The 21,034-nt window shown below is 42.7% G+C and overlaps 1 protein-coding gene and 1 non-coding gene across 3 annotated transcripts in view; both read right to left on the bottom strand.

The window, feature by feature from the left end:
• LOC122773311 (rho guanine nucleotide exchange factor 17-like) overlaps positions 1 to 21,034 on the bottom strand; it is a 54,314-nt gene continuing 33,280 nt past the window's right edge. Inside the window, exons 2-24 of one of the 2 annotated variants that reach the window (XM_044031902.1) lie at positions 15,110 to 15,187; positions 13,725 to 13,907; positions 9,946 to 10,062; positions 9,308 to 9,400; positions 9,034 to 9,210; positions 8,841 to 8,891; positions 8,626 to 8,735; positions 8,347 to 8,432; positions 7,860 to 7,978; positions 7,431 to 7,638; positions 7,260 to 7,333; positions 6,928 to 7,011; positions 6,716 to 6,819; positions 5,869 to 5,975; positions 5,645 to 5,764; positions 5,283 to 5,550; positions 5,052 to 5,138; positions 4,856 to 4,923; positions 4,328 to 4,476; positions 4,036 to 4,210; positions 3,815 to 3,910; positions 3,578 to 3,718; positions 1 to 3,418 (exon numbers count right to left, since the gene is read on the bottom strand). In XM_044031902.1, the coding sequence (XP_043887837.1) occupies positions 3,210 to 3,418; positions 3,578 to 3,718; positions 3,815 to 3,910; positions 4,036 to 4,210; positions 4,328 to 4,476; positions 4,856 to 4,923; positions 5,052 to 5,138; positions 5,283 to 5,550; positions 5,645 to 5,764; positions 5,869 to 5,975; positions 6,716 to 6,819; positions 6,928 to 7,011; positions 7,260 to 7,333; positions 7,431 to 7,638; positions 7,860 to 7,978; positions 8,347 to 8,432; positions 8,626 to 8,735; positions 8,841 to 8,891; positions 9,034 to 9,210; positions 9,308 to 9,400; positions 9,946 to 10,062; positions 13,725 to 13,907; positions 15,110 to 15,187 (2,904 nt within the window). In that variant the 3' untranslated portion in view covers positions 1 to 3,209. Of the gene's footprint in view, positions 3,419 to 3,535; positions 3,719 to 3,814; positions 3,911 to 4,035; positions 4,211 to 4,327; positions 4,477 to 4,855; positions 4,924 to 5,051; positions 5,139 to 5,282; positions 5,551 to 5,644; positions 5,765 to 5,868; positions 5,976 to 6,715; positions 6,820 to 6,927; positions 7,012 to 7,259; positions 7,334 to 7,430; positions 7,639 to 7,859; positions 7,979 to 8,346; positions 8,433 to 8,625; positions 8,736 to 8,840; positions 8,892 to 9,033; positions 9,211 to 9,307; positions 9,401 to 9,945; positions 10,063 to 13,724; positions 13,908 to 15,109; positions 15,188 to 21,034 lie in introns of both variants that reach the window. The other variant, XM_044031901.1, reaches the window with a different exon arrangement.
• trnam-cau lies at positions 12,102 to 12,174 on the bottom strand. Its single transcript has one exon. It is a non-coding gene; the product is annotated as a tRNA-Met (tRNA).

A 21,034-nucleotide genomic window follows, 5' to 3' on the forward strand; every position in this document is an offset into this window, starting at 1 on the left:
ACCCGTGAACTGATTTAATTACAAGAGAAACCCACAGTGACAAAACAAGGAAACAGCTACATACAGGTAGGAACTCAAGATATAACCGTAACCATGACAACTGCATGATATCAAGCAGAAATATACAGAGTTTTGACAACTCGCATCGTTTCAGCCGGGCCTGGTCACATCAGCAGCTCTCTGTGGCTGCTTCTGGAAAAGACGACATTTATAATTTAAACGTGACTGACGTGACAGTGCATGCCAGAGAGAGAGAGAGAGAGAGAGAGGAGGTTGGGGAGAAGAAACAAAAACAAACCGTACACAAATATATAAAAAATATGCCATTAGATTCATATGAACAATTGAGGATCATGGGTGCATTATTTACATAAAAAAAGGCAATATATACCAATATTTACAACAATAAAGACCGTTCACATAAGGGCATTAGGAGGTTACTTATAGGTTTCTGGGAGTTAAATCAGTGATGATAGGGTGTGTTTATTGTGATGGTGAAAATAAAGTGAGACTGTCTCTTGGCACACGACATGCTTCATTCCCTTACTCGTCAAATTAGTTTTACTTCATATTTAAGATCACACGCGCGTTTGCACGAGGTTATTTTTGAATCACAATCGGGTGTCAAAAACCTACTATGCACTGCAGGAAATAAGATCGCTCACTCATACTGAGGTGATCATACTCAGGAAATGTGAAAGTGTTTTATTATCATTATTAAGGCAGGTTTTTTTTAAAGAAAAATTAAAGACTTCAACTACGGCAGCACGTTTTGGGAAAACCACGAGCGGGGTCATTGGCCTGGGTCTTCCGACTCCTTCGAGAAACTACAGTTACATGTTTCTGCTGCTACTAACACTAATTCTCCACTTTTCATAGAAACTGACTCCATTCGGCGCAGACTTGCTCTACAGACAGCATAGACAGGATATACAGCATCGTCATGGGTAAACTTGGCACAAGGAACACAAACATGAACTTTTCAGAATGCAAAATGAAAATGACACTGCTACCGTACATGATATCGTTGGACCATTCAGGTTGTAATTAGTTTTCTGCATGGGGATACATACCCCGAGACCTCCACCAGGATACTCTTTGATTAGCGGAGCGTACAGACAGGAAACGGGGTCTGTGGAGTCTGCCAAGAAATATCAACGATTGGCACAAACCTCCAACTTCAACGCGATGGTTTCAAATTTGGGTTAGGTTACTGAAGAAACAACATCACCTAAATTATATCTTTAAAAAGACGCGGTGGTCAGCAGTTTCACCACATTTCCAGCCTAGTTACGCTTCGCTAAATCACTATATCATTGCAGTAAAACTTGTGAGTGGTATTTATATTTATCAAACTCTCCTCCAGCTTTGTATGCAGGTTATTCAGTTATGGGCAAAAAACAAAAACATTTTTGTCATTTTTACCGGAATAACTGAAGCACTTGTGGAGCACGCACAGTGACAAAGCCGTTCGCCCTTGCACTTACAAAGAGCCCACAAGTTAGCAGCTATCACAATGGCCAGCCAATCCTCTTAACTCTTGAGCCCCTCTCACTGAGGAGATGTGGACGTGTTTGAAGTGTGAAAGCCCAGGTAAAGTGCCCAGATGGCTGAGTGAGGTTTTCTAAGCTCGGTGGGATCAGTGGCAATCACTGCTTAACCCCAAAGCTCAAGGCCAGTTTGTGCGTTTGTGTGTTTTCACGTTTGTGTCTGACCTTTCACTGCGTGTGTGTGTGTGTGTCTCTGTAACATGGCTTAGCGTTAACCGCGCGAGGCACGTGCAGGTGCTCGGCGTTTGTTCTCCAGACCCACTCTCAGTCCGCCCTACATCTGCAGTCAGATACCATTTTGAAAACAATTTTGAAAGCTGGACTGATTTGCAGTCAAGCACGTTTTGTCGTGACAAAGAATTTCCTCTATTTTCTTAGCCGGTCACTTGAGAGTCCCGATTTGTGCATCATACAAAAGCAGGAGACTATCTTGGTTCACCCCTAGCGTGCATGCGTGTCTGTCTGCCACAGCTCAGGCCAAAGCCTGTGTTCTTCTACTCATCAAGAAAAAGTGAAAAGCTACATCTTCTATAAATTAAGTGCTGTAAAAGAAGGCGGTAAAATAAAAAAAAACAAAAAACATAAATACTGTACATAACTATCTTTATCTGCTACCACAGCCTCGCGTCATCTCTGCTGTAAGAATCAGCAGAGCCAGCTCCAAATTCCCTCCGAACAGAATCATCATCCATCCATCCATCGACAACCGCTTTATCCTCCACATGAGAGTCGCGGACAGAATCATCAATAAAATGAAATATCATGGCAAAAGGTGTCAAAGCCTTAACACATAAAAGGCCTCACACAGTCATGTTAGGGCAGAATAAATGCAATGCACTTGCTTTGTTTTCCTACAAGTAGTGGGATCTACATTCACGTCAACTTAAACTGGCTGCACGAGTTAAATAGGGAAAAAATAGAGACGCTGTCGTCGTCTGCGGGGAAAAACATGTCAACGTTTTTCACAAATGGGATCGAGTGAGTGAAGGCTGTGCATTAATGTGACTTTATGCATGTGATTACATAAGATACGCCATAGATATTGCACTTAAACGATGCTCTCCCTCTACAAGAGAAAAGATGATTTGGGTTTAGTCTCATCTCTATAAGCAATGGCTGTAGAGTTAGAGATTCAGATCTCAGATCTGGCTTTGTCACATGCAGGGAGTGAAATACGCCATCATTTAGTCATTTAGATGCTCACAGACATTGACAGAACCTGCCTACTATATTTGAACTCTCACTGTACGTCCAAACAGAAAAAAAAATAGCAATCCTTCACTCATGTCTGCATTTATTGAGACGTATTCCTGTGGAAGTCCTCACTGTCACCTCTTATTCTACTCGTGGAAATTTTTTCTCTCCTCTGTCTCCTCCGTGTCTCTCTGTACGATACTCACAGCCGCCCGAAATACGCACACACACACACACACACACACACACCATCGGAAACATGACACGGGAAATGACACGAGAAAACGGGAGTCCGAGGTGACCATATTCACTTGTCAGTCAAAGAGGAGAGTTGACAGTCACATTATGCACATAGAGACTGGTGGACCGAGCAGAAGACCAACACATCAACAATCACAGGGAGAGGAGAGGACAGGAGCTTGTGCGCCATCTTCAGCGAGAGGCAGGGAACTGGGTATGACTGTCTCACACCCTCCAAAGCAAAAGGTGGTTGGTGCTGTCATCCCGTCCAACTGTCTCACTGCTGTTGGTCAGTCTGAAGTCCTCGTAGCCATCGCCACCAGAAATGACTAGAAGGTTTGTTTTTGAAGGGATGAGGGCAGAGGCCCTGCGATGTGCCGAGTCACGCCTTTGGAGGTTCCCATCGATTGTGCTTGCACTCTGGGACTGGTTGCCTATGACACAGAAAAGGATGAAGCGTCACATTTAGAAACCTTTTAAAGTCTCATATAGGTATACATACATATACATAGAGAACGACAACTAAAGAAAAAAAAAAACCCTGTAAAAACCTGAAGAGTCATTTGTTGGAGGAGGGAAGTTCATGTCAAAACCTTCTGGTATTTCAATTGATGTCAGAAAGCGAACATGGCCCGTGTGTCCGTGAGCCGAGCCCATCGGCACCAGGGGAGTTTTCAGAGACCCTGCCCCAATTCCTGAGCTCACCGCTGGGATCGCCAGTGTAAGGACTACGCCTGTAGGGGAGGAGCCAAGGAACAAATGTATGAAGACCATCTGATATAATAGTGACATAAAACAATATGGCAATCCAATGTTATATATGTTATCACCTGCACTTGTGCCAATCCACAGCAGATCCTTGCAGGCCAGCAACGCTGTGATTCTCAGACAGGCGGCTTTGTGCTGTCGGATGATCGCATCAGCACCTGAGTGGAGAAGGAAAAGAGGACGGGGGTGATGGGGTATGGTGAATTTAAATTTAAGGGAGCACTCGCGTGATTCTCAATGTTTTAAGCTCCTAACATTCTCGTATTCCTCATGAGTATTTTACCTGCGAGCATCTTGTGCACGGCGGGTGCCACGTCCACTTCTGTCAGGCTCTCCCAGGTCTGAGCGTGGTACAGTTTGACATGCGCGCTGCCCTGCAGTGCCAGCCACACGCCCTGACCGTACGCCACCATACACGTCACACAGCGATTGCTGTCAGTGCCAACCTGGAACCAGTGCTGGGAAAATGAGAGTGGAAAGTCTGCGAGTGTCTGATTTTTATTTATTTTTAATGCACCACAGGGCTGAGGTCAAACTGTGCTGTGCGATCCACATCTTCATCGAAGCGTTCTCACCTCTTGTACCAGGGTAGTGGTGTTGATGATGAGCACTCTATTCTGTGAGCCACACCAAAGCTTCCCTCCCACAGGAACCATTTTGGTGACAGGATTAGTGGATGTGCCCAAAACTAATGTCTGAGAAGACTGAGCGTCCCAGAAACTACCTGCAATTGAGGGTAACAATAATTTCACATTAAATTAAAAATATTCCAGTAAATACATTTCCAATTAGGCATGGGCTGATTTTCAAAACCACTGGAATTACGGTGTGCGCTTTTAGTGCAGGAAACACTCAGGATGTGTGTGGTTTTAAATAACGGAACTCTTCCCCCTCCCGCGAGCACGCAGAGAGCTGTGTTTTCAGACGTCATACCACATTTCAGAAATACCATGATATCATAATAACCCCCATATCATGGTATTTTATGCTTAAGGTTATCATACTGTCAGAATCTTGTGCCTATTTACAAAATCCTCTCATTCTAACAATTTAAACAAACGATAAAATTCAATTATTCTTTACGTGTCCGCACTTCAGCTTACCTGCCTCTCTCTGATAGACGATCACCTCTCCATTAGCTAATGACACAAATACTTTGTTGTCCAAATACCTGAAAAAGCAAAAAAAGAAAGATAATAATAATAAAAAACACACATATATATATATATATATACATATAGATATATTTACTTATATATATAACAACAATAATTCCCAGTGTTTTATGGGCAGACTCACAGTATACAGAGGATGGAAGCCGAGTGTTGCATTTTCATGCTGTTTTTACGATTGCGGATGTTGTCCGAGGACTGGTACACGTGGATGCTAACAGAAACAGAAGCACGAGAAGATCAGGGTTAAACCTGGGAGAGAACTGGCAGAATGCAAGGCTGAGCTTCACCTTTGACAGAGAAAAAATACTAAACAATAAACCAGTTTGGAATGTGCATGTGTTGCAACCGCACATACCATCCGTCCTCCGTGCCCAGCCACACTGAGCTCTGATAGGCCTCAGGGTCGATGCTGAGCAGATCCTCCAGGCTCGCCCTGGTGAAAGAGCCCCGGGAAGATCGGCGCATGGCGCGACCGTCCATGGGGCTCTCCGCCTGGGCACGGCTTCCTCCGCCGACCCCTAACATCCCCGGCGCTACGTAGGAGCTTGCCACCGGGAATTCCTGCTCCTCTTCACTGCTGGTGGTTTCTGTAGCCATGTCTTTGGAGCCTGGACCCTCATCATCTTCAAAAAGAGATTAAAAGGCAGTGAGGGTGTTGGTGTGAGTGTGTGTGAATGGGTGAGTGGGCGTGCACGTGTTCGATTTGTTTCTACTCACTGCCGTAGCTTGACGAGATGGTGGAATGACTGGCCTGACTCTGCAGAGTGGAAGAAGGACTGGGTGAATCCTCGTCATCCGTGTCATCGCTGTCAAAGGGAACAAGCTCTGCTCCCGGTCCTGGAAACAATTAACCCGTTGATCAGTGGACATGTGAACCACAGCTGCTAATCATGATATATATATATATATATGTATATATATATGTTTCTTTTTGGACAAACCAGTAGGTTGCTCCGTCATCTGCAGAGAAGAATGAGAGATAGATATGTGGAGCTGCTGACCAGGTGCTCTGGAGGGAGAGACGACAGTGGGCTCTGATCCACGCTCTCTGCATCGACACAGACCATAACAGTATTAGAATTAAATGTATTCCCACAAAAGATTACATGACACATTATGGTAAAATTCTTTAGTTTACACATAGTTTACAGTTTAAACATCTCATATTAATTCAGTATGTACCAGGGGCTGTGTGCGAGAACGTTCCCTTGATTGTTGCGGGGGAGTTTTTGCTATCCAGGTTTTGGAAAACAGTGAAGACGGCCAAGAAAAACAGAGGCCACGTCAAGACAGACATGTACACGGCCTGACGCTACCTCTAACTCTGAACATCAGTCCTCAAGATGACAAATGACAAACCTCTGGAATCTTTTTCTTACTGGCACGGAATGAACACAATAGCTTTGTCTTTGTACCGACCTTGAAATGAGCTGGATTTTCAATTACAGCAGTGGCTCTCTGTTTATAAATAATATTTAATAATGCTAACAGTCAAATCTCTGGACAATATCGCAGTGAGACCGCGTGACAATGCAGCAGGAAAACCTGGATAATTCACAGCAGGCCGCCAGGAAAGTGTTCTGACCCACATGCCACCCATCGCCTGGATGATCGGGACATTTCCCTGCCTCTGTGAACGCGTCGGACTCAGACAGTCTCTTGCTTTGTTCATCACATGTGAATAACAATATAACAAATGTCCAGGTCAAATTCTCTGGTCGTTGTCTGGACTTCATGTTTGTGTAAATTGCTGTAAGTATGTCTGTGTGTGTGTGTGAATCCACTGACCTTCCCTTGAGCCCCGGTACAGCAGCAATGCAAATGATCCTCGCCGAGCAAACGGCGATGCAGGCCTCCACTGTGGGCTCATCTTTGATATTCAACAGACACACCTGCAGAGACAAACGCCATCATCAGTCGCCCTGAGGACGGTGACCACCTCCGTCTTTTTGCAAAGGTGGAGTAGTTATCAAAAATATACAGTATATACATTTCCTCACCTGTCCTACGTAGCCATCACTGTTACACACCCACACTTCACATCCGCTGTCCGGACAGCTGTGGCTGGGAGAGGCACAGGAAAACTGGAGGAAACGAGACAAATAGGGTCGAGATGAGTGACATTTAAGCGAATACATTCACATTTCCAGCCACGTTGTTCAATTCCCTTGCAGATGCAGATCAGACTTGACAGTTCACGTGTCTTGCATCTGCACACGCACACTCTTTCACATTATTGTTGGGCACAGTGTTGTGATTGGAAACCTGGAACGAATGGGTGGATTTCTGTGTCCACTCAGCCTTGAACCACATCAACAGAAAGGTCTCTCACCTGCATTCCACTACGTGTCTTCATTATAGGAATTGCCTTCAGGAACTCTGGGTCCCACTGGTCCTTATTCATTGCTAAATTGGGAAAAAAAGCCATGTTAAATAAAGTAGGTCTAGGCCTGTTTAATATTAACAAGCTTCTTTTTGCTCACACTAAAGCTTTCTCACTGACCTAACTTCTTCTTGGCGTCCTCAAAAGCCTGTTCGAAGTTGGAGCGCGTGTCAGGAGAGTTAAACTCAAAGACAAAGGTGCTCTCAGCAGAAGCTGTCATAAACTCCAGCTTTGTGGGCAGGAAAGTCATACTGAAGGCCACAGACTGTTTCTCCGAGAGCTCCCTGTGCACGGACGCCATCAGGTCCTTTATGGCCTCGTCAAGGGACTGAAAGAGCAGCAGACAGGACAAGAAAAGAGAAATCATCTTTGCAATCCTGTTGCACTTGAATATGAATATCTAGGAACGAAGATTTAGATTAGAGGAGCAGGAAATATAGAATTCTATGGAACAATTTCTCCATGTGTACAAATGAGATGAAAGTTTAAGGGGAAAAAAAGATAAGACAGAAGATTTAAAACTTAATGTGAGATTCTAAGACACGATACCTGGTGTGGGAAGCTCAGGGTCTCGGACAGTTTGCTGATCTGACCCACCGTGTTGAGATCCTCATCCAATCGACTGATCATCTTCTGGATGTTCTCCTTGTTTGTCGCCTGCGTGGAGCCTGAGGCGACGCAGAAGAAAAAACAGACAGAGAAACAAACAACAGTCACCTGGAATCATATTTTAAAAACCCTAAAGGGAAAGTATAAAATGAAAGTATACTGATAATACCAAAACCCTGCCTTTCTTCACTTATTGATACATACATTTGATAAAGGATGCAATTAATACTGAATTTCTGATGCAAAGTTGAGCTGAACAATGAATACATTATTTTATATTTTAATGTCCTACGTATGTATTAAAGGGCAGTCCACACATCAGTTCATATCTCAAACATTTTCCTTAAATCACTGAGCCCTACAGCGTTAAATGTCACTTTAAACTCGGTCATTTTCCATTACATCAGCAGTAACACAGGAGTCTTACTTTTCACTACTTCCACGTCCTCCAGAGGAAGTTTCCATAGGAACTTGTATTTACTAGACGTGTCAATCACACTCGCAGCAGAGTATCTGAAAAACATTGTCACATAAAACAACACGCATCGCCTGTATATCCAGCACTGTTAACATATCCAGAGTAGTGCATTTCATTTTGACATGTGGAAATGACAATACAGAATCTTGAACACCAGGGGGCACAGTGCGGTTAGGACACTGTAGTTTGATTTACTGTGTGTGTGTGTGTGTGTGTATGGTTACATACAAGCTCATGGAGCTGCGTCTTAATGAGCCAGACTTCCTCTTCAGGGTGGTGCAGATGATCAGATCACTGAAGAGGAAGAGGGAACGGTCTTTCTTCCCACCCACTGTCTTCTACAGAGAGAGAGAGGAAAGCGGATTTAACATCATTAATAAATAAAATATTATTATCAATCAATTCTCCACAAATATCAATTTGACCATAGACATTGGACTTACCGCCTCCATGACCATTTCCTGTCTCAAGAACTTCCTCTGTGGGTTCAGAATCTAACACATACACAGAGAAAGGGAAGAACTTCCTCTGTGGGTTCAGAATCTAACACATACACAGAGAAAGGGATTATTTACTTAACTTGAAGATAAAACAATCAACAACTCATAAGGGAAAAGTAGATGATAAACATCTCACATGTTCAACTCCCTCGATGTGCGCCTCGATCTCCTGAATGACCCGCGCCTCCCTCTCTGCCTCCTCAGCGGAGCGACGTCCCTTGTTGATCTTCTCGGCCAAGCGCTTGATGTCCCTCTGGGCGTCCAGAAGAAACTGGTGGTCGGGGTGGTCCTCTGCAGTGTGCTTCAGCAGGTCCTGCACGGACACAGATACAAAAAGTCTGTGTTCATCACATTTCACATGAGCCCGAGTGTCTTGGCTTAATAGAAAGCAGGCGCTTATATATGCTCACCTTCACCAGCAGCTCGTAGCGAGGAATCCTTTGCACAGGCTTAATCATCAGATCACCCAGAGCCTGCTTCTCCTTGTTCTCACGCATGTTTTGCTGTTGGAGAGAACGGACAGGAGAGGGTGTCACACAACTGAGATGCATCTAAACAAGACGAGTGACCGCGGGATCAGATCAGTGTTGCACTTTGGATCTCCACCACCAGATGGTGTAGTGGTTCCACAGTGAGTGTCCTGCCTGGCCGTGAAGCTCTCTGTGGTTGTAAACTAAGAGCAAGCTGAGGACATGACACCTTCTTGTGGTGCCTCATTACCTCATTTCTGCATCTTGTCTGTGCAGTCAGCTTATCCTCTTTCCCCCCTACATTACCTCCTGGTGGCAGACCACAGTAACAACGTGTTCTATCACATCTAACTGGACATAATGCTGAAGTGTCCACAGGTTGGTTTTTTTGTTGATTTGGTTGAAATCTGTTGAAATTTGCACTGCAACGTTTTTTTTGTGACACAGTAAATGTAAATACAAAATAATGTAATAATGTCCGTTTTAAACAATAACAAACACGACGTAGAGTAAATGCGTGTTTAAGTGGAGCTGGTTTAGAAGAAAGCGGACATCCTGTGTTTCGGTCCAACACTCACCTCCAGAAACTTGTGAAACGCTGGCTTGGCCTCTTTGGCGATCCTCACTGCGTCTTTGGCATTGAGAAAGTTGTCTATGTAGGCTGAATACATATTAGCTACAGTCTCTCTGGAGAACTGGAGAGGACGGAGAGAAAGAAAACACAATTACGTGGTCGTTTCCTAAGCAGGAAAAAAAAACTCACAATGGATGCTGTTGAATGCTGTTTCTAGCTAATATCTGAAGCATCTTTAAGCATCTTTAAGCATAGATATTAGAATGTCATTCTTCATCTGTGAAATACTTTTACCAGCAAGCTAAAAAGGTTACGTGCTGAACAGATTTTAAATAATATCTGTGGAAGAAAAGACATGATAGGTCAACCTGAGCTCTTTATTAATGAAACAAGTGTAGTATTCAGCAATCATGTTGTCTGTAAGGATGTACAAAGGCACATTTATTAATACTGCACTACTCAATTGACTTTCTTATTTTATTATGGTATTTTTTTTACTTATTTTAAAGACTTCAAAATCCACCTTGTAGTCAATACACTCCATTATTAGGGCTGGGAAGTTATATCAGGACATCCCTATCCTTTATTATCCTTTTTTTTTTTTACAGTTGTTTCCTTTTTCATAAGAATGCTGTCAAAAACTACTAGATTTAGCAACAAAAAGTTTGTTTTATTTGGCACAGAAAAGGGTTAGAGTGTCTCTATGTCTCGATCTGTATTCTTCCTTCCTCTCGTTCACCATGACTGTTTTTTCTCTGACTAACAAGTGCAGAGACAGCTCCTTAAAATAGGAGTGGAGACACGGACAGAGAGTGGTTACAGACATGAGGAACAGTGTGGCACCTAAACTGACGTCACCTGCTTTCTCCCCTCTCATGCAATAACCTCATCTATTCCTCACAGTTCCTGTGCCTCTTCTCAGTCTTTAAAGGAACAGAAAATTGGACACATATGTAACGCGTGTGAGGAGAGTGAGGATTAGTCTCAGCAGAGGGAAGAAAAGAAGAGCAGAGTGAACTCTCACTTTTTCTCTGTGAGCATAATTAATAACTGGCACTTACTCTTTACTTTGACTAAGAAGGTGTCCAACTGGCCACATGAAGCCAGAATAATGCATCGTATCTTTTATATTTCAATCCCTTCCTGTATTTACACTCTTAATAATGTCAGGTAAATGTTGTCTACATTAATACATTCATTAAATATTCTGCAGAAGAGTATTAGGGCCACATGTAAAAAAAGAAAAGAAAAAAATGAATGAAAGAAAAAAACAAAACAGCATGAATTCTCAGAAAAAAGTCAGAATTCTGACTTTGATCTCAGAATTCTGACTTTTATGTAGTTATTCTCCGACTTTAATCTCAGAATTCTGATTTTTATGTAAAGTTATTCTCTGACTTTAATCTCAGAATTCTGACTTTTATGTAAAGTTATTCTCCGACTTTAATCTCAGAATTCTGATTTTTATGTAAAGTTATTCTCTGACTTTAATCTCAGAATTCTGACTTTTATGTAAAGTTATTCTCCGACTTTAATCTCAGAATTCTAACTTTTATGTAAAGTTATACTCCGACTTTAATCTCAGAATTCTGACTTTTATGTAAAGTTATTCTCTGACTTTAATCTCAGAATTCTGACTTTTATCTAAGGTTAATCTCTTACTTTAATCTCAGAATTGGTTGGCAACAAATGGTTGTTGCCAAGACCTGGTCCCAGTTCTCCCCTCCCAACATTTTAAATGATCATCATCAAATAACCCGATCAATGTAAAATTATTTCAGTACGTCAGTATTTGTATGTGCACATGAAAATCGCAGATTTTTAGTCAGAAAAAACGTAAACGTTATACATGAACACAGCCTTGCAACTTACGCTAATCGTGTGTATGTCAACACAAATCTGATCTGTTTCAGGATTTGTGACAGGCTGATAATGAGATTACATACACTGATCGTTGGTTTTATTCCTGTGACTCATCAGTGAAACCATAATAACATAAAAGTGGAGAGTTGTGTGACTGTGATTATTTGTAAAGAGCCAATTCTGTTTAACACAGAGACATTTTCCATGAACAAACAGCAGATCCTGACACGCAGGCATTTCTGTGTTGACGACCGGCAAACGTTTGACTCCAAGCAGACGGAACCTGGACAAAACAAATGCCCCGTGTGAGGCTCGAACTCACGACCTTCAGATTATGAGACTGACGCGCTGCCTACTGCGCCAACGAGGCCTGAATGCGCATGCTGCAGCATGCAGTTAAGAGCGGCTGCAGGGGAGGAGTGAGTCAGAGTGAGCAGGGAATGGGGGAGGGGCTCAGTGTGAGCACTGTGAGGAATCTACAGCAGCTGTAAGTGAACAGGAAGAGCCACTAATGTCGACACTCGACACGTTACGCCTCGTATTCTTCTGCATACTGATTTATATGATTATAGATACAGCTCATGAGGTGTGGCGTGAAACATTCGCTTTCCCTGTGGCTTTTCTGATCAAGAAGAAGAAACAAAACCTGTGGTCAGAAGAAAACTGGTGTTCTTCAACAATCACACTCCTGTTTGTTTTGTCTGTGAAAACCAGTCGGACTGGACAGAAACGCTCGTCTCTTGTCTTCTCAAGGACCCAAACCTCACATTTCAGCCCAACGCTGAAATGTTTCTCTTGGGTCATGGGAAATTTGAAATGGGACGCTGAGAGGTCAGCGGGAAAACAAAACATTTAACATGTGTTGCCATCTTTAGAACCGTGTCTTCATAAAAAAAAGAAAAGTTTCCTTTCAATTTGCCCCAATGCCAGCCACGCATTTCTTTTAAATCTACGCTCTTCTCCAGGCACTTTAATTTGTAGCAACACAGTAGATCATCAAAGTTTCAAAATTACATTTAACTGAAGTCACATTTTAATAAGAATAAACCTCTCTCTGGACCTTAGTTACTGTTACTTTGTTGACTGACAATAGTCCAGAGGCTGTTCAAAAGGGGTTACTGCTCCCTGGCAAATATTAACTACCTCACACGGTCAATGTGCTGTTATTGTCCAACAGATACTTAATGTTCGAGGGTGATACCAACGTTGATATTTTTCAGCATTACTGTTACCACTCCCCATAATGTGACTGTGTAAACAGATTTGGATCCCCACAACATAAGGAATACCAGTCGTCGTACACACATCCCAACATCCCTCCCTTACCACCACGTCGTCAGCTCCACTCTCCACATTCTCACCCTGTCCCTCCTTGTCCCTCTGCTATTGTTTCCTCCACATCACGTTCTTGCACCTCTCCTCCTTCCCCCTGATGTTGCTGCACAACATCAGATGCTGCTGCTGCTATTGCTGCTGATGATGATAATGATGAAGCAGCAGCAGTAAACATGTCTGTAATTATTTTTTCTTAACATTTTTGGGCATCTATGAGTAACAGCGTTTTTTTTAGCCCACATTTTCTCTGCACCTCCTTCGTGCTTCTGTTTATCCATTTTTGTTGGTATTTTTGAAGACAGAGGCCGGAGGGAGGAGGACTACTAGTGAGAGAAATGATTGTCTCAGTATAGGAAATGAACCAATGCCAGCCACTGTTAGGAGCCGGCCTTAAGGGGGGGAAAAGATCTGTGTTGTCTACCGGCCCTGAGGTGTCTTGGCCCACCAGGAAAATGCCCGGTATGCCAGATTACCAGATTACACCTGAATATAGAGATGTATTTTTGTATGTTTTTTTTTTTAGCATAGTGATGAACCTGTGTACTGCCTTTGTTCTATCATTCATGTTGTCATTCCTCTACTCACTGATTGGATGAGAAGGTGTCCAACAGTCTGCCTGTCGTGCCACTGGCTGACGCAGCTGGCGACCTGCTCCAGGAAATGCTCGTGGTGCTCCAGGATCTCTGGGATCTGATAAAACATCTCGTCCACCAGGAGAGGGTCAACTATGGAGACGCTGTCTGGCTGTTTGAGGGGACGCAGGTAGCCCTGAGGGAGCAGAACCATCAGTTAATGAGTGACCATTTCAAATGCTTTACAAATATATATGTATAAATTCAAATGAGCTGTTCTCCCATTTACTTTAAACAAAAATGTTGCTGTTTATGGCAGTCGCTGACAAAATCCTTACCGGTAACCCACCAGCTTATATGAATATGAATCACCGTTTCCGTCATCGTGCTCCACATTCATATTTGTAATAAAAAATGCGATGGTTAGTTTGTGAGAGCTCAAGTCGGAGACGTGGGACATCACACAGCACCACCTGGGGTCCTTTCAATCCATGTTCATCACAAATGTCCACTCGCATTTGAGACTCAATTTAAAATAGATGCTTTTGTAGATGTTAGTAGATGTTAGTAGTATGAAGTTTTTGTTCTTTTTCTGAAACCAGAGCAGTATTGTTGCACGGGGGTCACATAGAGACACTTATATGACATATCACTTTTTAAACTATTCTTTCCTGAGCTGACTTAATATGCACTACAGTTATCACTAATTCATAAATAATATAGTTTTTAAAGAGGCCGTGGTCAGATTTCAACATTGGATGGTGTTGCTGTCGTGCTGTCTCAGCTGAAACACATCCCTTTAGGGAGCTGTATGTCCACTGCCATCGCCGTGGTAACAATTATTTCCCCCCGTGTAGCCATGGGAACACAGACCAGGATTATTCATTGCTGCATGGACACACACACACACACACTTATAAGCAGACATGCAGACATTCAATGCTCGCCCACACACACAGAAAGGTGACAAGTTGTACAACAATGTGAGGTCATCACACGTGGGAGAGATAAGGTGTGTGTGTGCATGTGTGTGTGTGTGTGTGTGTGTGTGTGTGTGAGAGAGGGAGATATTTGGGTTCAGGAGGTTAATTAGCCATTGGGAGGAAGATAAAAGTAGAACGTGGAAGTGTATGGGCTCTACGCTCGTGCGTGTGTGCGCAGATAAAGCTTTCAGCAGTGGGATGTGGTGACGTTTGCAGATTATCTTGACAGGATGAATGACAATAAGTGGATTACATAACACCTTTGTTGTTGCCTACAGTTGTTATTCATGCCCTGAGCCATCTGTGGATCCATAGGGTCGTTTGTATTGGCTTGCTTGTGTACATACAAACATACAGACACAGAGATCGTACGTCTGTGTGCTCGTCTGTGTGCTCGTCTGTGTTCGTGTGTTACCTGAATGAGAGTGCGTAGCGACTCCACATACGACTGCTCTGTGTCCAGGAGGGTCATCATGACATGTTTCCTCATGTCCTGTGAAGACAAAGGAGGACAATTGTCTTTTTTTTTGTTTGTGAAACACAATGCGAATATCAAATAAAACACATTGCGTCACCTCAAAAAAGAACATGGATTATAACAAGTTATTTAACCCCCAAACATTGTAATTTCGAGGTTAATATGCATACCACATTGTCTACTGGTCAGGGAAGTTTGTGACATGTCATCACAAACATGTTTCAGGTCACTAAGTAGGAAAGTCAAAGCAAGAACACGACCGTATTTAGACATGTTTGTTGCACCTTGGAGCAGGATAATGCCGCAGGAACCTTCTATATCTCGCACAGAAATGCATCCTGAATAGGTCAACTAGAAACACTAAGAAAAATAAAGCAAGCTTTTATCGGTCAATAATTAAAATTCACTTCATACATGTAAGTGTTTGAACATACACACACATGGACAGCCTGCTTCTTCTTCAACTGCAAAACACGGAAACACAAACAACAGAGTCGCTGACGTATGAACATCATGTTACATGTGACAGACGCGCAGAGGCACAGCTGAATAAAAATCGTCTCAGGGGTCTCATGAGATAATATCCTGTTACACAACATGACATATAAATATCAGAAGGATCAGACAACGCTATAGGCTAAACCCTGTGGTGCATATCCAGTCATCACACACACACACACACCGTCAGTATATTTCCATGCACAGTTAAGTACGGTTGTAGTTGGACTAAGGCATTTATATGGATTACGGTCCTTGTCCCAGTTTACAAGTTCTAGGGCAGAGGTCTCAAACTCGCGGCCCCCCCACGCAGTTCTATGCAGTCCGCCCCTTAACATGAGAACTGGCCCTCTAGCTGGATTATCGACAAAATATAACACTAAATATGAACATGAACAGTAGTTTTATAATAACAATAATAATACCTAAGCATGCTGAGTGTTTTTTTATTGCAGTTATTTGCATCATAAATGTGGAACTGTGTATCGTTCCATATCATAACAAACACTTTTACTTTGAAATCCTGTGAAATATCATCATGAATACAATATTGCGTTGTGATGGAATCCCATGACATGACTGGATACTCATTGGCCCCCAGGTCGTATGAGTTTGAGTGTGTTGTGTGTCGTGTGTTGCTTTCGCTATGTAGGTGGCGATATGCACCTTTCCAGCCTGTTAGTAACAGCTTTTTACACAGACAAACTCAATTTAGTACAATTCCAGTCAGATGAACACATTTATATGTGTTTTTAAAGTCTGGCTTTTACTAATTAAATTCCTAAACACGCCATGTGAACATACTAAATGGCATTTAAGCCCCCCACCCCCTTCCCTGCCTGCCACCACCACTGTGCCGTACTATAAATAACCATAACAATAACTTCCCAGTAAGGCTATGTTTAGTATTTGGTATTTGAAGGGATCCCAGGGGCTCTGTGGGGAACCACTGCATGTAGAGAGGTGGCGTGTGGATGGATGGAAAGTGAAACCAGAGGGGAAAGAGAAAATATGTGCACTGTATATTGATGTTGCTCTCAAATTGTTCGTCGGATCCACACAATGGAGAAGGAATTATAAATACAGGGCTAAAAACAGCAGTCATCCATTTAAACCCCGTTACAGTGAGTTACATCACAGTCATCGTCATCTTTGTTCCACAATCTAACTGAAGTGCACTGACTTTGTTCAAGCTTCATAATGAGCTCAGTTCTAACACATCTCCAACAAATCAGTAACAAGCTGCTGAAATTTCCCGTCGACATAAATGTTACTTTTGACAGCGAGCGCTAATAATCACAGCTTCTTCTTTTTCTTCAGTTTTTAGTTCACCTGCAGAAATGGTGTAATACACTCAGTAATGACACATGGTGTTTCTGTCAGCAGTGTATGATAACAGGCTGAAGACTGTGCAGGTTTACACAGCTATTCTTGTTAGGACACTGCCAAACGCAGCCCAAACATAGCGTTACACCTAACCTTAACCATAACCAGTTAATGTCGAATCCTTAACCTTACCACAACTCACTAACCTAACCTAAGCTCAAACTAGTTTGTCAAACTAGTTTGTTCTCCAAGAAGAGCACTGGTCCTGAGAAGGTCAGTGTTTATGCCAGGAAGCTCCTACACACACACAGGTCTCACAAAAATGAATGGTTAAATAATTAAATGAATGCTAATTCTTTATCATGTGCTCTAAATTTCAATCATCAAACTTCTGATACATAAACATGTGCGCGAGCACACATTCAACTGGAGTTTTAAGCGATGATTTTTAGCTGATAAAGATTCTGACCCTGTGACCTGGCAACAAGACAGAGACACGACAGGGAGGCCGTCCTGTACTGTGGTCATCTTAATTAGGTTAGAGACGCGCACACACGCACGCACACACACACACACACACAGCCCCATCAGAATATGGTGAAATAATGCTAGGAATGCCAGTTTCATTTTGCTGCTGAAGTTGCCATAACAACCCCGGCGAAGAGGATGAACAGTTGCAGGGCAGACTGGTCTCAAACAGCGACGCAATAACAGTCTGCAGCAGCGTGTTACAGTGCAATAAAGCAACAGTCAGGCAAACCACAACTGTGGTGCCATGGCGACACAAGGTGAGTGTGTGGTGAAAACCAGTCAAGTGTGTTTATAAGTTTAACAGATCCTCCCTGACGGAAAATGTGACTTTTCTCATTCTCCATTTTATTTTTATGATATATTTTATTTGTGAATCACTTTGACAATAATCCCTTAGTGGACAGGAAAACTGAATGTGAGAATTAGAACAGTCCTGTGGCCATGATGTGTGCCTTTCCAAACAAGTTGAAATAACCTGGAGGCCTCTGACTTGTGTGATCGCAGCTCATTCATTCATTCATTCATCTTCTACCACTTTGTCTGCTTTGTGCGTGTATCTGTGCATTACAGAGGGCACAATGCTGCTTCACAGCGGAAAGGAAGCCTGCTTAAGTTCCCCCTGAGCAGCATTTGATCATCCTTTACAGCGGGAGCAGCGGATATGGAATCGGGGCAGAGGGACCACACGTCGGGAATGCTGTTGTCACACTCTGAGTGCACGTAAGTTCTGTGTCACACAGTCGAGCGGCACATACGTCAGTCTCTGATGTCACCGCCGACAAAGCCCGTCTGACACTCAGTTATTGTTGGGGTCTTCATGTACTGCATTCAACGTGTTCAGAGTGTGGTCCAAGTGCATAAGTGCTGCACCTGGTCCTGCTCTAGTCCGCTTGAATCCATAATGTTCGACTTCGTATTATTGGACCATAACAGTGACGTGCAGATTGTGTAGATTTGAAAATCTGCGATTTTGTGTGCGATTTATTATTAAACTGTTAAAAAATCTCAGGGATGAGGGCTGGTATTGTTTTGGATATTGCGTTATTTACTGTTTGTGTTGCCCTATATTGTGTATCCCACATGAAATGCTCTGTATTTGTTTGCACTACTGTGGCCGGCATTTAACGTGTCACGCTAAGGCCAGGGGCTCTGGACTTTCTCCTGGTGTTATGAACACGTGTGACCCACACGATCCCTCGCTGCATTCGTCCTACGTGAACAACTGCATTTGAACAAAGGAACTTAAATGCGCCGCAATATGCTAAGTTCCGCAATTTGTGCATCGTTAGTTTCTTTTGTTGACCGACAGAAGTCGACCTCGTGATCAGGGTTCATTCAGGCAGTCGGCAGAAGGTGCGAGTCAATCTACACACAGTCAAGTGCGTGCGAGGGCGAAATGTCTGAACGAATGTAAGAATGTACAGTATCTGAGAGACTGACTGCCGTACAGCAAGTTCTTCCTGAATAATGCTGTGGACACAGGACACAGTGAGTTATTCCACACAACTGCACAACCATAAAGACAACATACGTGCAGCAGAGTTGGAGCTACCGCTACCAGAGGTCACAATGTTTATCAACCATCAGATACTGCCGTGTCTCTTCATTAACAGTGTTATGCTAACACGTTATTCTGTTCGTCGTCATGTTGCTTTGCTCCAGCTGCACAGTGGAGACCACACAAAAGCAAGAACTGACGGCTCTCTGTGATTCATCTTCTTGCCAGTCAGTTTTGTGACATATTTCACTCGTCTGAAAAAGGGAGAAACTCAAGTCGGAGATTATCGAGTGTACTCATTCCTTCCCTTTATTTTTCTATGTAGTTCATCTTTTGTGATGACAATTTCGCATCTGATGGCAGTCGTTTGCCAAACAAAGCACTCGAGTTCTGACCACAGCTGCCACCAATTTGTAGGGTCCGACAGTTTTTTTTGTGGAGGCAGCTGAAACAACATAAACACTCACAATAAGTCAATATTTATCAACAATGCAACTACTTATTTTTGATAGTATAGTGGTTAAAAATGTCTTGAAAGCCATCACTAGATTTTTTTTCCAAGAGACAAATGTTTGGGATTCACTGTGGAGTCGACAGTAATTAAGTAATCAACTCTCTTTGGAGCAGAGAATCGTTTTACTGGGAAGATCTCGTGTCTGCATGGCCACAATTTCACCAAAGCAATTTCATTATAAAATCGTTATAAAATTCGACAGAATTGCTACCCTTTTCCTCTCATCTCAACGCCGCCGTCACACCTCTCTCCCCCCTTTTCTGGTCACTGTAACCCGTGGCAACAGCCTGCTAATGGCAGCAACAAGCAGCCTCCAACGCTGAAGAGAAAGCGTTCTCATCATATACTGTATCTCCTCCTCTACTCGTGCAGAAACCGCTGTCCTGACGTTCGCATTGATCTTTCTGAGGCGGTAGCTCTAGAAAAGAAAAGGAGTCTTGTTCTTTAATACGTCCTCACCTTCTACCTCTCAACAACCTTGTGTAATTCTGTTACGCAGACAATAGCAAGAGCACATGTGTGTTCGGGTCAGGGTTATGTATGTGTGTGTGTCATTTAAAGGCCACACACTGCTCTGACCTACTCTGCACTGATCAATAGTTTTCTCTCTCTGTCTTGTGCAGACAGTATCGATCCTCGTCCTAACTCCTCTGTCATCCTCGCCACTTCAGTTCCTCTCCAGAGATCCACACAACCCATTTATAAAGGTACTCAGTATGAAGGTGCCTAATTACTCCAAAAACATAAAACAAAAAAGATAAAACAACAGTAGGAACTGGTACAAACATTATTATAAACACCAATCAGCCACAACATTTAAACACCTAAGTGATTCTATTGTGGCAGACTGAGGTTTATCCATAAATACTTACTTTCACATTGTTTCATGGCTTGACCAAGTCAAAGAAAAACATTGGAAGCAGTTTTAATGTTGTAGATTATTGGTGTACATTCATTGTATTGTTCTCCACAGCATGTGGATGTAGACGTACAATTAACATAATAAGCTGATTACATGTTTCCTTCATTAGCATAAAAGTCTTTGGCAACTATTTCAATTCAAATCATTATCAAATAAGTTTTCTTAATCACCTATTGAAACCAACAACATATTTGGTGTTTTGATTCTTTTCTTCTTTTTTTTTTACTTCTCTTTGATATTAAGGGTGAAAGGATTTATTTGATTATCAGGAAAATCTAAGGAAAAACACTGATCGGTGACGACTGTAGTAACCGTTGCAGTTCCAAAGAGCGCACGGGAAACACGCACTTAATATTCCAGAGAACTTTCTGTGAATTGGTTTCACTTACGTTTTGTAGCAGATTATAATGACATTGCAAAAAGATGAATGAATATACTTTAAAAGGAGCTCTATGCAAGAAAGTACTGAGAAGCTGATGTCACAGACGTGTGACGCGCCGGTGAATCTCGTCTGTGATTGGACGCTCGCTCCGCAGGCGTCCTGAGGGCTACCGTAACGAGCAAGTGTATGAG

This window comes from Solea senegalensis, linkage group LG8 (assembly GCF_019176455.1).
Source record: "Solea senegalensis isolate Sse05_10M linkage group LG8, IFAPA_SoseM_1, whole genome shotgun sequence".
Classification (NCBI taxonomy): domain Eukaryota; kingdom Metazoa; phylum Chordata; class Actinopteri; order Pleuronectiformes; family Soleidae; genus Solea; species Solea senegalensis.